Consider the following 12,985-nt stretch of genomic DNA (forward strand, 5'->3'; position numbering starts at 1 on the left):
AACGAGTGTCACACTGTGTTATCAAAGAAATGGCAGGGAATGAAGCCTATATCGCTGACATGAGACTGCTGTGTGCGTACGCCTAGGGGAGGTAGTCAGTGCACCTGGCAATTGGATGTTTGAAGAGAGACGAACCATTGGCTTGACATTCGGGTGTGGAACGGCATTGAATTTGTGGAATTCGAGTTTGTAATCGGGACCGATGTTGATGTACGCACCCTTGTTTTCGGTACTGTCGCAGTACCTGGGCGCGGAGAAGACTTTGAATAGATTAGGATTGGCATTCCAAAAGTCAGATTAACAAAGCTCACCTGTAATGCACTTTCCGTCATGCTCTTCCTCGTACCCTTCCATTCTTACTTCATGACTGCGAATGATGGCGCTCAACCCGTTGTTCTCGCAGAATCTCTTGGTGACATCTGGTCCGAATTGCATACCAACACCCCGCTTGCTAGGTCCACGGCCAGGCTCCGTTTGTGGATCTGTCCATAGCATCTCCATCATCAAACCTGCTTGGCCGGGCTGGCGTTGATTGTGCCTATTAAGCTTTCGGATATCATCAAGAGTAACCTTGTCGTCAGAGAACAGGCCACCATGGAGCACGAGATACTTCTTGCCAACAAGAGTTGCAAGCGGCAATGCTGAGAAACTTTCGGAAAAGAGTCTGAAAATCCGATCTAATTCGGATGAGAAAAGTAGTCGCGCGACAGAGATATGAACTTACCATTGTATTTCGCCTTGCATTCACCCTCAAATCCATACACCCGGTTCATGTCGTCAGTCTCATGGTTACCGCGATTTATGAAGAATGAAGATGGGCGCAGCCACTTGTATGCATATAAAAGAAGAGCAATCTCAGTAGACCAAGAGCCCCGGTCCACAAAGTCTCCATTGAAGAGATAGTAATGCTTTTCGGTTGGGAAACCGTTCAGTCGAAACAGTTCCATCAAATCGAAAAATTGACCTGTAACGTCGCTGTTAGTTACTCACCCTCGACTCTTGGGGCTGCAACTGACCGTGGGTATCTCCGCAGACAGTGAGTTTTGCATCTTCCTCGATCTCCATCTCGACCATGGTTGCTTCATCATAAACAATTTTCTTAACCGCCAGTATGATTTGGTATACGTATTTCTTGTGAAGCCTCTTCCCAGTTTTGAATCGTTCTAACATGTCGTTTATGAATTCGGCGGTCATCTCTGTCTCCAAGCGTGCTCCATCATAGTCTGCCTCGACCACAATCGATTCTAAATCCAAGCCTTCGGCTGCAGACGGTTCCTCCCCAGGGTCAATAGCTGCGAGAAAGGCGACTCTCTTGACAATCTTTTCGCATTCTGCCAATTTGAGCTTCGCATCTTTGTCGTTCGGAGCCTTTCTGACGACTGTCTTGAAGTCCCTAAGAGCTTCCTTCGACTTGAGAATGGCTGTGTAGGCAACGGCTCTTCGATAGTAAGCCTGATATCATGTCAGCTCGTGGAGCTCGAGATCGGGAGCACTCCAGCCCAGGGAAAAACTAACCTTGACTAAGTTAGGATTGAGTTCAATTGCCTTCGTAGCGTCGGCAATGGCGTAGCCGTATGCCTCGGACTTGATGTTTGCCTTCTCTATGGTCAGTCACGCAATAATCTGTGTACCTATATGCGAGGACGAGAAATTGTACCTGGGCCCTATTGGAGAAGTAGGTTGGCTCTTTGTCGTTGAGCTCTATGGCTTTGGTGTACAATTCGATAGCAGTTGGCCAGTCGTGGGCAGCAAAGGCCTTGTTTCCATCATTCTTGAAGGCAACTGCCTGTTCCTCTGGAGAAGCCATGGCAAGAGGAGGAGAAAGGGGGGAGGGGGGAGAGAATTGAAAATGGGACGTTCGATTGTTTGAATCGAGTCGGTTGATGCACACACAGGAGTACCAGGTAGGTAGCTAGGTAAGTGAGTATAGCTAGACCTAGACCTAGACCTAGAACTGGACCTGTGCAGGTAGCCCTCTTATTGCAAGCCTGCGTTCTTATTGCAAGCCTGCGTAGGTAGCATTCGAGTTTGGGGGGAGCTTGAAAGTAGATAGGTAGGGAGGTAGTTGAGCCTTCCTAAGAATTTCAGAGTTCGCTTCAGTGCAGCGCAGTGCAGTGCAATGCAGTCCAGTCCACTCCAGTCCTGGTTTCTTCAAATCTCCATTTTTGACGTTGTATGTGATAGTGTAGGAGGGTGTAAGTGACCGCGAAAAGAAGTCAAATCGGAGGGCGAGGCAAGGTTCAAGTCCAAGCTTTCTCGGGTCTCTGTCAAAAGCAGGGTTAGTCCAAAATAAGGTTAGTTGTTCCATGACGGGGATGGCGGCTGCGGCTGCGGCTGCGGCTCGTTTTCCCCATGTCCAGCTTTCCACTTCATCACCTCGCCGTTCCCTTCGATCCCGCCTCAAGACTTTATGGACCCATCGCTCAAATTCTCGGTATCCCATTTGCATGCAGCCATGGAATCGGCGCCGTCATCAGCTCTTGTGCGCCGCTCTACGGACAGCGACCTGATGCCACCCCCGCCGAAGCGCATAAAAAGACCCAGGAATGTGATCGACGAAGAATCATACACAGATGCTATCTCTGAGATTATCGCTCGCGACTTCTTCCCTGGTCTGCTCGAGACCGAAACCCAGCAAGAGTATCTGGACGCTCTTGACTCGAAAGATGCCGCCTGGATTTCGACAGCGGGTCGCAAACTCAAACAGGCTCTGACCACGGGCAGACAGAAAGGAAGGCGGGGCACATCATTGCGAACTCCAATACGTGCTTTGGATACCCCCAAGACATATGTTGGCGATACTCCGATGTCTGTTGCCTCCGACATGACGACTTCAACTCAGGCAACAGCAATCCCCGAAGTCGACATTAATATGAGTCTCGACAAGTTCCAATCCCTATACACGAGCGAAGACAATGAAAGTTTCTACAAACTCTTGGATAAGCAAAACTCGAAACGTGCGGAGAAATTCGCCTGGATGTTGTCTGGTAATAACAAATTGCCCTCGAAGATGATGCTGAAGCAGAGGGAGATCGAGACGAAGCTGTTAATGTCGCGGGCCTCTTTAAATGATGACGGGGGATCGAAAGATCGTCTGGCCATCCGAGACGTGGCAGAAAAACCCGCGAGGCCAGATTCATGGAATTCAAAGCCTGATAACGGGTTGATGTTTCGCTTAGAGGGTGTAGAGGACTCAATCGAAACGGTAGCACAAAAATCACAGAAAGAGTCCAGAGCTGCCCCAAAAGGTGTTGTGTATAGCAATACTCGTATACCGACGACGATACTCGCCCAAGAAGGATTCAACCTGCCAAACTCGCCATCTCTGTCTGCTGTCAGAGATGCAATTTCTGGACGAAGACGAGCAGCAGACATGGAGTCAGTTTCTGGTGGAAACGCAACGCCTCGAGTCAACGGGTATGCATTTGTCGATGATGAGCCAGATGACGAGCTGCAGGTCACTGTTCCAATCATCGATCTCGGTAAAGGGGACACCGTGAAGAATCCCTTCGTGATTAAGGATCAAAGCAGAAGGGAAGATCTACTCCACCGAATGGTAGACAAAAACTCACAAAATAAACGGACGTCAACGAAAACCGGATTTACGGGCAAGGTAGAATCGACCCCTGTACCGAAGTTTCCTAGTAGCCCCCGAGTTGGCTCAGGGCAGTTGACACCTGCTGCTCAACGTCTCTGGAGCAAAGTTGGGGGTAACAACGCGGGCTCATCATCCGCTTTCGGATTTCAAACGCCTCATACTGTGCGGAAAAAATCGGGATTACGGGCAAAATGGACTCCTTCGGGTAGGATGGCAGAGTAGAAGCTGGGGATAGCTCTGGGAGGATCGAATGTGGATTTTGGGCGAGCCATACCTACCAAAAGATGAAAACTTAGGCTTTCAGATTGCGTTGAATTACTTATTTCAAGAAGCTTGCATGGGTCAATTAAGGGCCTTCTCTCTTATGGGGATGTTTCTCGGCTGTTGGGTGCAATCTGCTGTTAGGCGATGGTTGAGAAGAAAGGCACACCTACCTGCTCCGGATAGATAGAGAAATAATACAGAAGGCGTAGAGCCAGTCGTATCTGTGAGTTCAAATTAAATACTGTGCCAGAAGATATCCCATGGCCTTTCTGTGGGCCAGTCAGTGTCTGGGGTCTGGGAGTGGGAGCATGAGTCAACAAAGAAAAAAGTACAGAGACAGCTGCGTCATGGTGGTGCTCATGGCGCTTTACGAACCGCCAACATTTATCTCGTGCATCCGTGGTCGAGCTCAAGTCCCACGGCAAAACAACGCCAATGCCAGTACCAATGCCTCAATAGATCGCTGAGCAGGCTCCGCGCCATCTCCATTCCGATAAGATGGCGGGCAAGCGACTTCTTGACATCGCTGCACTCTTCAGCGCGTCCCGCGGTGTCGCTCAGAAGCATGTTGCATTGCGATCTAGACAGCTCGATGTCTACAACCGGACGTCGACGTTAGCCAGAGCAGCACGAAGCCAGACAGATCGCGTTACGGAAACAGTGAAAGCTGCCTCATTCTTGGCCTCAAGGCTCAACGAGGATGCGCCAGAGTGGGCTTCGCAGAGCCCAGACAGTACTTCCAGCAAGGGCGAACAGGCTGCGCTGCCCGGGAAGCAGACAACCACTGTATCTCCCAGAACCGGTACTCGAAGCGATACCGAGCAAGATAATGTCCATGAGAAATATGCGGCGAACTCTGCCGTCGATGCGGCTCCGGAAGGCCAGTTGGAAATCAAGCAGAAGTCTGCCAGTCGATACCCTCTCCCTGATGGCACAATTCCACAGGAAGATACGGCCTTGAGCAAGCCAGCTATTGATCACGATACTCTACCGACAAGGCCTGTGGATGAGCTGGGAAAGGAGCCATTACACAACGAGGGAATCACGCCGGTCTCTTCTGACGGCTCCTCCATTCTCATGCCTGAAGGTCCAGGAGCAAATACAAGCTATGTGACTCAAATACCCTCGAGCACCGCAGATGCTATGGATAGCTCTACCAAGGGGCCTCTGGAGGATGATCATGGCGAAGACAGCTTCTATAGAAAGTCGAAACACAATCCCTCTTTACCCAAGGTTGAATTACCCAGGCATACTTCAACTACCCAGGAAGGCAGTCCCCAACTCCCTCTGGGCCAACTGAACTCTGACTCGTACTACAATACCTCTTCAAATGCTGGCGAAGAATATCCTCCCGAAGGAGTCAATACAGATCTGTTTCTCAGTCCACGAGTCGCTCGAATGCTTGGTGGAGACACTCATACGGCTGGAATTCTCTCTAAAAAAACCAACCTTGATATTCCGGCTCCAGGTATTCACCCCGTAACATTGGAAAACCAGAAGCTCAAAGATGATTCCAATGCCCAACAGGCGAGCAGTGCCGCGGGAAATGGCATTAAAGCTGCAGGGCAGATAGGCCAAATGGACCAAGATGTTGAGCAGCTAGCTCGATCGAATGCAGCGGAGTCGCTTGATACCCCAAACCTGACTCCACATGAGCTAAGAGAATCGAAAGTACCATCTTCAAGGCTAGGCAGACTGTTGAACTATGGTGGCCTAGCTGCTGGTATGTTCGGAGGGGCAATCAGCGAGAGCCTTCGACGAGTAGGTGGCGGCGGTGGAGAAGGGTCCTACATGCTCAGTGAAGCTAACATGGAGAGACTTGTGTCCAAGCTGTCGCGCATGAGAGGGGCAGCCTTGAAGCTAGGCCAGGTAATAAGCTTCCAGGACTCAAAAATGCTTCCGGCTCCTATCCAGCAAGTTCTGCAGAGAGTTCAAGACAGAGCGGACTACATGCCCCCCTCACAGCGCGATAAGGTGCTCACCACCAACCTGGGCCTCGATTGGAAAGAATTATTTTCCAGTTTTGAAGAAAAGCCAATAGCCGCGGCCTCAATCGGCCAGGTCCACAGTGCTGTGCTGAAATCGAATGGGGCGCGGGTTGCTGTAAAAATTCAATATCCTGGTGTGGCAGAATCCATCGACTCGGACCTCAACAATCTGGGCCTTCTCCTCACTGCTTCTCGTCTATTGCCGAAAGGACTGTTCCTAGACAAGACTATAGCTAACGCTCGAATTGAGTTGGCCTGGGAATGTGATTATGTTAGGGAAGCAGAATCCGGACGTCGGTTTAAACGGCTGCTAGCCGACGATGAAGAGGTCTTCCTTGTCCCGAAGGTGTACTCCGAGGCTTCAGGAAAGCAAGTTTTGACTACGGAGTTTATGAACGGGATTGGGGTGACGAGGGCTCAGAGCTTCACCCAGGACCAGAAGGACTGGATCGGTACTCAGATCCTTCGACTTTGCTTACGCGAAATTACTGAATTCAGGTTCATGCAAACAGATCCCAATTGGACCAACTTCTTGTACAATCCAGAAACAAACAAGCTCGAGCTCCTTGACTTTGGAGCATCCAGAGAATATCCCGAGTTTTTCATTACGAGATACACCCAGCTCCTAGCGGCGGCATCGAGATCAGATAAGAAGGAAGTTGAAGCTTTGTCTATTGATCTTGGCTATCTGACAGGGCAGGAGTCTAAAGCTATGCTTGATGCACACATCGCATCTATATTAACACTTGCCGAACCATTCCTAGATTCATCCCCGGAGGTGTATGATTTCAAGGACCAAACTATCACAGAGAGAGTGAAGGGATTAATCCCGTTGATGATTAGAGAGAGGCTGGCTCCACCACCAGAGGAGACATACAGCTTGCACAGGAAGCTGAGCGGGGCATTCCTGCTTTGTGCAAGGCTAGGGAGTCGTGTAAGATGCCGAGAGCTGTTTGAAAATAGCATGAAGACAGCAAACCTTTTGTAGACAGACGTATGGGAAAAAATGGTTATCACCGCAATCTCATTCCTGTGACGGTTTTTTCGTCTACTCGACGTTCCTCCTCGCAAATGGCATTTTTTTCTTCTCCTTGCCCTCCAACTTCTTCCTTCTCCGCTCGATGACATGATCCAGCCGTCCGCCTTTAAGCTCACCAAACATATCCAGCAATACTCGCTTCTTCTGCTCCGCCTTCTTTAGATAGAAAGGCTGTTTACCTTGCTTCACAAGCTCCTTCTCCTGCTTACGATGTCTGTCCAGAATCTCTCGCTCCTTATTCTTCCTCGCTTGTGCCTTTTTCCTGCTCTCCATACTCAGCAACGCCCGCTTCAAATTCTCCTTCGCATTCTCGTCCTTCGTGCTCTTAATTGCTGCCCTCAGTTCCTTCATTTCGTCCTCTCGATAGTCCTCCAGGAAGGAATACGCCCTGTTGACTTTGGAATCGTCGACTGGTCCCACTACGGCCTCGAATCTAGGGTCTCGATATGCTCGTTTGACTGTGGGTATGACTTCACGTTTCCGGGATACGGCTTTCTTGCTAGATATCTCTGTAGGTGCATGCTTGCTCGACCGGTTGAAGTCGCGGTGATCTTGACGGCCAGCCTTTCGTTCCTTGGCTTCGTTGTTCTCCCATGTATCCGCCTCGGAAGTTGCGAGCCGCTTCTTTTTACCAGGTTCGAGAGATGCTTGCGCTTTTGCTAATGCGCCGAAGGATATGGAGGCGACATCTCCCCTGGACGCTGCATCTGAATCTTCGGAATAGTACTACCGATACATTTTAGACTTGTACGCAATTCACATAGAAGCAAGCTTACATTGTCAGCCGCATCACCGGCTCCAGAGTTGTGGTGCTCCTCCTCGTCCTCGTCATCTTCATCAAATTCCTCGGCGAGTTCGGCCTCAATCTGTTCGGGCTCCTCGCTCAACTCACGTCTAGGCCTGACACGCCTCTGTAAGCCCGGCTCTGGTGCTTTGCGTTTCGTCACCATTTTGTTGATAAGTCGTTAAATGCAGATGCCTGAGTGATGTATAGATAATACTAGGTAGAAAAAGCGGCCGCCCGCTAACCTGTATCAAGCCGAGACAGAAGCGGTGAACACTGGTACTAAGTCGCGAAAGCCGACCTACGGGTTCTCACCTTCAGTGAATGTAACCTCATGTTCGCCTTTCCTCTGATGAAAGCTTTCCGATCGTTTTCCAATGGAAAGATCCATGGCTCTCTTGCCAAAAATCTGCGATCTATTCAGCACGCCCCCATGGCGATAAACCCTCAAGCAAATCCCTTCGAACCCAAAACACCACCAAGCCAAACGAAGAGCGCTGCAGATGGTATTGAAGATATCGCCGGTTCACTGCAAAAAACCAACATCAATACAGTGTCTACCAGTGAGCATATATCACACAAACCCACTCCTGCAGAGCCCTTCAGAGCTTCAACGGTACATCCAGGGCTACCCCGAGCACCCAGTCCTCCACAAGAACTGGTGGTAAAGCAGAAGGCAAAGAGAAAGGGAAAGGGAAAGGGAAAGGGGATAGGGAAGGGGATAGGGAAGGGTTCAAAGATGAACACACCTTCGAGCTCAGCACCGGGAACTGCCCAAGCCTCAGGCCCTGCCCACATTTCTCTTGTCAAGAGAACCTACAAGAGAAATGATATAACCCCTCCATCGAAAGCGTCAGGAGGCGTGCCAGACCCAACACCCGCCTACTTGGCCGCAAGTCTCGAGCCCCTTCAACCGTTGACAGACGCGCAGCACCTCCTTCTGGTCATCGACCTGAACGGAACACTACTATTTCGACCGAACAAGCGGCAGCCCTCCGCGTTCATTGCGCGCCCCAACACCGAGCGGTTCCTGAGATACTGCATCGAAACAGTAAGATATTGGAGGATCATAACCTTTCTCTTTTCCTTCCGGTCTGATCTTGGGACATCTTCAAATACTTCCCCGAAACATTTACATATGGCAAACACTGACTCTCCCATGATCCAGTTTACCGTGGTGATTTGGTCGTCTGCGAGGCCATCCAACGTGCAGCTTATGTGCAACCAAATCTTGAGCGACGACTTGAGACGCAAAGTAGTGGCTATCTGGGCGCGTGACAAGTTCAACCTCACCACTGCGGACTTCGACACGCGTACTATGTGTTACAAAAGATTGACAAGCCTATGGAACGACCCGAAGATTGCTTCTTCACACCCTGGCTTTCAGTTCGGCGAAAGATGGAACCATACAAACACGGTGTTGGTGGACGATTCGCCAGAGAAGGGAAGAAGCGAGCCGTTCAATCTCATTACGATTCCAGAATTCTTCGGTGACAGGTTTGAGAAAGGTGGGATTTTGCCACAAGTTCATGATTATATCAACAGCTTGAGCATGCATTCCAATGTTGCCGCTCACATGAGAGCTCGTCCCTTCAAGGCTTACCTACCTGATCTGCCCTCCGCGCAGGTTGTCAAAGCCCCACATATTCAATCTCCCTTGTCTGGTGCACACGTCGCTGCTCGCAATGCAAGCGATGGCGACCGTAAGTACTTGAAATCGCTGTAGGTCTAAGTTTCATCTGCTTACTCGTGCAGGTGGGCACCCCATACAGATTGATTGAGGCAATTACGTAGCAAGATGGATATATTGATGGACGCTTGGGTCGGGATGGTGAGTTTCCAAAGGCTCTTTATGTCTTGAGGTCTCGAAATGACTGCGACTTGGGACGGTGCTATACATGAGTTGAATATAGCGGCACTAGCGTTCGATCCCGGTCATGGATGATCATGAGTACTGCATTTAGAAAGATGCTACACACAGGTCCCGTGAGATTCCCACCCTTCCGTCGTCATGCGCGATCATTAATTACATGTCTCATGCATCCCAGCCCCAACGCTAGAAATCAAAGTGACGAAGGGAAGATCTGAGGTGCTGTTGAGTTTACTTGAATACTTTTCCATCTGCCCATGGGTACTCCTTGCCACCCTCAACGATTGGCTTCTCCCAGGTCCATTGCTCATTGACAAACTCCTTGTCCTCAGCCTTGCTTGGGTCAAGCTTGGTGAACTCGTAACTCTCGTAGTCAGGGGCGACATCAAAAGCTGGGAGAGCGTCTTGACCACGGATGACGAAGGCACCCTTGATGATAGAGTCGTCCTTGACACCGTAGACGGAAGCACAACCGAAGATGTACTTGCGGGAACCCTCAAGACGTGCGAAAAACCCGCCGATCAGGTTCGAGCTCATGAAGACTTGAGTAAGCTCATCATTGTACTTATAATCGAGCTTCCAGAGCGAGTACTCGTCGGCCTTGAAGTTCTCCCAGAACCACTTGAGAGCATCAGGGGTGTCATTGTTGGAATATTGACGCTTCCATTCGTCGAGGACCAGAGTTGGCTTTGGGAGGGCCTCCAGAGGGTGCTTGGGCTTTGGTGCAGCGGGGGCCTCCTCCTCCTCATCATCTTCAACGTCTTTGGCCTTCGGCTTGGGGGCAGCCTTGGGAGCGGTCTCCTTCTTCGCCTGCTCTGGCTTCTTGGGGGCTTGGTTCTTGATGGCTTCATCGATGAAGGAGAGCTCATCAACAACGGCAGAGTAGATTGGCTGGTTGTAAACGGTCTCGTACCAACGCGTAATGTTTGGGTTCTCGGAGCGGAACTTCTTGTCGAAGAAGTATTGGAAGCCACGGGAGATTACACCGGCGGCAAAGAGGTCAGCAAGAGTAATACGCTCACCGGCAAGGTAAGTGTTATCTTGGAGGTGCTCCTCGACGATTGAGACGGCCTTGAGAGTAGCCTTAGATGAATCATCGACCAACTTCTTGTTGTATGGATCACGACCGATGAGAGGACGGAACCAGCCAGCAAGAGATGTAACAACCTCGGAGTTGAAGAATGACATCCACTTCAGGATGGCAGCATAGTCTTGCTTGGTCTTTCCAAGGAGGGTAGTCTTCTCGTTCTGGGAAGTGACTGGAAATTCTTAGCCAACGATCTTGCTGTTGTTGTTGCACGCATATAAATCGAGGAAGCATGAAGGTGCTCAGAGTCTAATTAATATTGAGTCCCCACGATTTTGGGTGGTAAGTCAGGGATAACTGAAAATATTCTCTCATCACAGCGGCGAAAGGCAGAATTCAGGCAGCAAGTGCGAAGCGCTACAGAAGTAGAGTAGGATAGAGTAGTACGTACTGTAGATGGCAATGGCAATGCACTCGTGCAGAGTGTATCCATCGGCACCGACAAAGGTTGGAACCTTTCCGAGCTTGTTGATCTTGAGGTACTCGTCGGAGACACCCTTCGAAGGCTCCGTCTCAACGATCTCGAGCTCGACGTTGTTGGCCTTGGCCACAGCGCGGATAGCGGTGGAGCGGGGGTTACCCGGGTAGGTGTAGAGCTTTCCGAATGGGGACATGATTGCGGTGATGTGGTGATGTGGTGATGTGGTGATGTGGTGATGTGGTGATGTGGTGATGTGAGGTGAGGATGGAGGGTTGTGGTGGGGGAGGTGAGGGGAGCTTAAAGAAAGATTGACATGATGAAAAACTTGTGCCGCTAAAAGCTAGTCCTCGTCTGGCTAGCCTGGAGGATCACGTGGAGGCATAGCTAAGGTGTATGTTTTTCTTCCCCGGGCATCATGACAACATCAATACAACAAATCACCTCGATAATGAGGGTGGTATGCCTGCCAGCTGGTCTTCGTGAAGGCCTTCGGACGGCCTTGTCATCACGCAACGCTACCTCTTCTTCCCCGATACGACAGGCAGTCCACACAGCCGCGAGACGACAATTCCAAACTTCATCCAGGCTTCAGGCAGGAATTGCAGCTCCCGAGATCAAGTTCAAGGATGAAGGCAGACGTGATGGAGAAGGAGATGAAGCCCCGTTCTTCGCTCGCCTTGTGCCCACTTCGCCGTCCTACTTCACCGCCCAACCAACGTTCACTGACGATCTTCTCGTTCTCCAAAACCTCGTCGACAGAAACTCTTCTTTCCCCACGGTAAAACCCGGTACAGCGCCCCGGGTAGCCTGGCGTACCTTAATGGAATACCGGAATATAGCAGGAGAGTCCGTCAAACCTGCAAAGTATCACAAGATCATCGAGTTACTGCAACGTCTGAATGCGATACACCCTGCCCTTCAACGCCCAGAGGTCAAGCAGGCCATCAACGAGTACAAGCGAGACATCGACCCTTTCAAGAGTAACACAGAGCTTCCGCTGGTGGACAGCCTGGGCAGGACGCTTGGCTCCGGGAGGAGGAAGTCTTCAACAGCGAGAGCTTGGGTTGTGGAAGGTACTGGGGAGGTATTGGTAAACGGGAAGACTCTTGCCGAGACATTTGGGAGGATTCATGATAGGGAGAGTGCTATTTGGGCCTTGAAGGCAACGGACAGGATGGATAAATATAACGTGTGGGCTCTAGTAGAAGGCGGTGGGACAACAGGTCAGGCAGAGGCTCTGACGTTAGCTGTTGGCAAGGCGCTTCTTGCTCAGGAGCCCGCATTGAAGCCAGCATTGAGGAGAGGTAAGAATTCTCCGGGGCAAAACCGTGCCGACTCTTCCATTTTACCATGAACGGTACTGACCTAATGTAGCCGGCTGCATGACCCGCGATCCAAGGAGAGTCGAGAGAAAGAAGCCTGGTCATGTCAAGGCTAGAAAGATGCCGGCGTGGGTCAAGAGATAGAGAAATTTGACTTGTATTATACCGTATCATGGAGACACAGCATACGACCTATGCAACTTTTGCATGAATTCCAAAACTTGTCTTGATAAATGTTGTGCATATTTAGATTGGGCTGGCTTTCCTTACATTGAGAGGGTCGATTATTTCCCATGCCTCGAACATTGTGGAGCTGTTTTCCGCATGCCTTAATTCATTATTTAAGTGGGCCGCCCAGCTAAATCTATCCGCTGCTTTATGCAAGAAATTTTTTAGTGATGCCGCTTGTACTTGAAGTTTATATAAGTGTAACTTTAGTATTATTATCGCGATTTCTTTAGCTATAATAGCGGAAATCCTTACCATCGACGCTGCTTTGGATGCTTTATTAGAATTTTTATACGCTACGTTCAGCGACTTCGGCTTCGATAATGTAGATACAAATCTATTTTTTTAAAGTTTTTTAAAAGAAACAAGTTTCAATTCAGCAAG

General features: G+C 50.0%; 7 protein-coding genes across 7 annotated transcripts; 4 read left to right on the top strand and 3 right to left on the bottom strand.

The window, feature by feature from the left end:
• Positions 1-46: 46 nt before the first annotated feature.
• On the bottom strand, positions 47-1,807 carry L3040_008597 (uncharacterized protein; the record flags this gene model as incomplete). Its single annotated transcript, XM_007296081.1, has 7 exons — positions 47-82; positions 136-260; positions 312-677; positions 725-964; positions 1,017-1,452; positions 1,516-1,596; positions 1,658-1,807. The coding sequence occupies 7 exons, from the start codon at positions 1,805-1,807 to the stop codon at positions 47-49; spliced, it is 1,434 nt and encodes a 477-aa protein (XP_007296143.1).
• Positions 1,808-2,455: 648 nt separating this feature from the next.
• L3040_008598 (uncharacterized protein) lies at positions 2,456-3,820 on the top strand (the record flags this gene model as incomplete). Its single annotated transcript, XM_007296080.2, has 1 exon — positions 2,456-3,820. One exon carries the CDS (start codon positions 2,456-2,458, stop codon positions 3,818-3,820), a length of 1,365 nt encoding a protein of 454 aa, XP_007296142.1.
• Positions 3,821-4,360: 540 nt separating this feature from the next.
• Positions 4,361-6,838, top strand: L3040_008599 (uncharacterized protein; the record flags this gene model as incomplete). The annotated part of the gene is made up of 1 exon (XM_007296079.2): positions 4,361-6,838. One exon carries the CDS (start codon positions 4,361-4,363, stop codon positions 6,836-6,838), a length of 2,478 nt encoding a protein of 825 aa, XP_007296141.2.
• Positions 6,839-6,898: 60 nt separating this feature from the next.
• Positions 6,899-7,839, bottom strand: L3040_008600 (uncharacterized protein; the record flags this gene model as incomplete). The annotated part of the gene is made up of 2 exons (XM_007296078.2): positions 6,899-7,615; positions 7,666-7,839. 2 exons carry the CDS (start codon positions 7,837-7,839, stop codon positions 6,899-6,901), a joined length of 891 nt encoding a protein of 296 aa, XP_007296140.1.
• Positions 7,840-8,412: 573 nt separating this feature from the next.
• L3040_008601 (uncharacterized protein) lies at positions 8,413-9,454 on the top strand (the record flags this gene model as incomplete). The annotated part of the gene is made up of 3 exons (XM_007296077.2): positions 8,413-8,724; positions 8,842-9,376; positions 9,429-9,454. 3 exons carry the CDS (start codon positions 8,413-8,415, stop codon positions 9,452-9,454), a joined length of 873 nt encoding a protein of 290 aa, XP_007296139.2.
• Positions 9,455-9,774: 320 nt separating this feature from the next.
• Positions 9,775-11,244, bottom strand: L3040_008602 (uncharacterized protein; the record flags this gene model as incomplete). The annotated part of the gene is made up of 2 exons (XM_007296076.2): positions 9,775-10,802; positions 11,022-11,244. The coding sequence occupies 2 exons, from the start codon at positions 11,242-11,244 to the stop codon at positions 9,775-9,777; spliced, it is 1,251 nt and encodes a 416-aa protein (XP_007296138.2).
• Positions 11,245-11,499: 255 nt separating this feature from the next.
• Positions 11,500-12,517, top strand: L3040_008603 (mitochondrial 37S ribosomal protein uS9m; the record flags this gene model as incomplete). Its single annotated transcript, XM_007296075.2, has 2 exons — positions 11,500-12,355; positions 12,426-12,517. 2 exons carry the CDS (start codon positions 11,500-11,502, stop codon positions 12,515-12,517), a joined length of 948 nt encoding a protein of 315 aa, XP_007296137.2.
• Positions 12,518-12,985: the final 468 nt, after the last annotated feature.

Source organism: Drepanopeziza brunnea (assembly GCF_022702325.1).
Source record: "Drepanopeziza brunnea f. sp. 'multigermtubi' strain 214-2 chromosome Unknown ctg16, whole genome shotgun sequence".
Classification (NCBI taxonomy): domain Eukaryota; kingdom Fungi; phylum Ascomycota; class Leotiomycetes; order Helotiales; family Drepanopezizaceae; genus Drepanopeziza; species Drepanopeziza brunnea.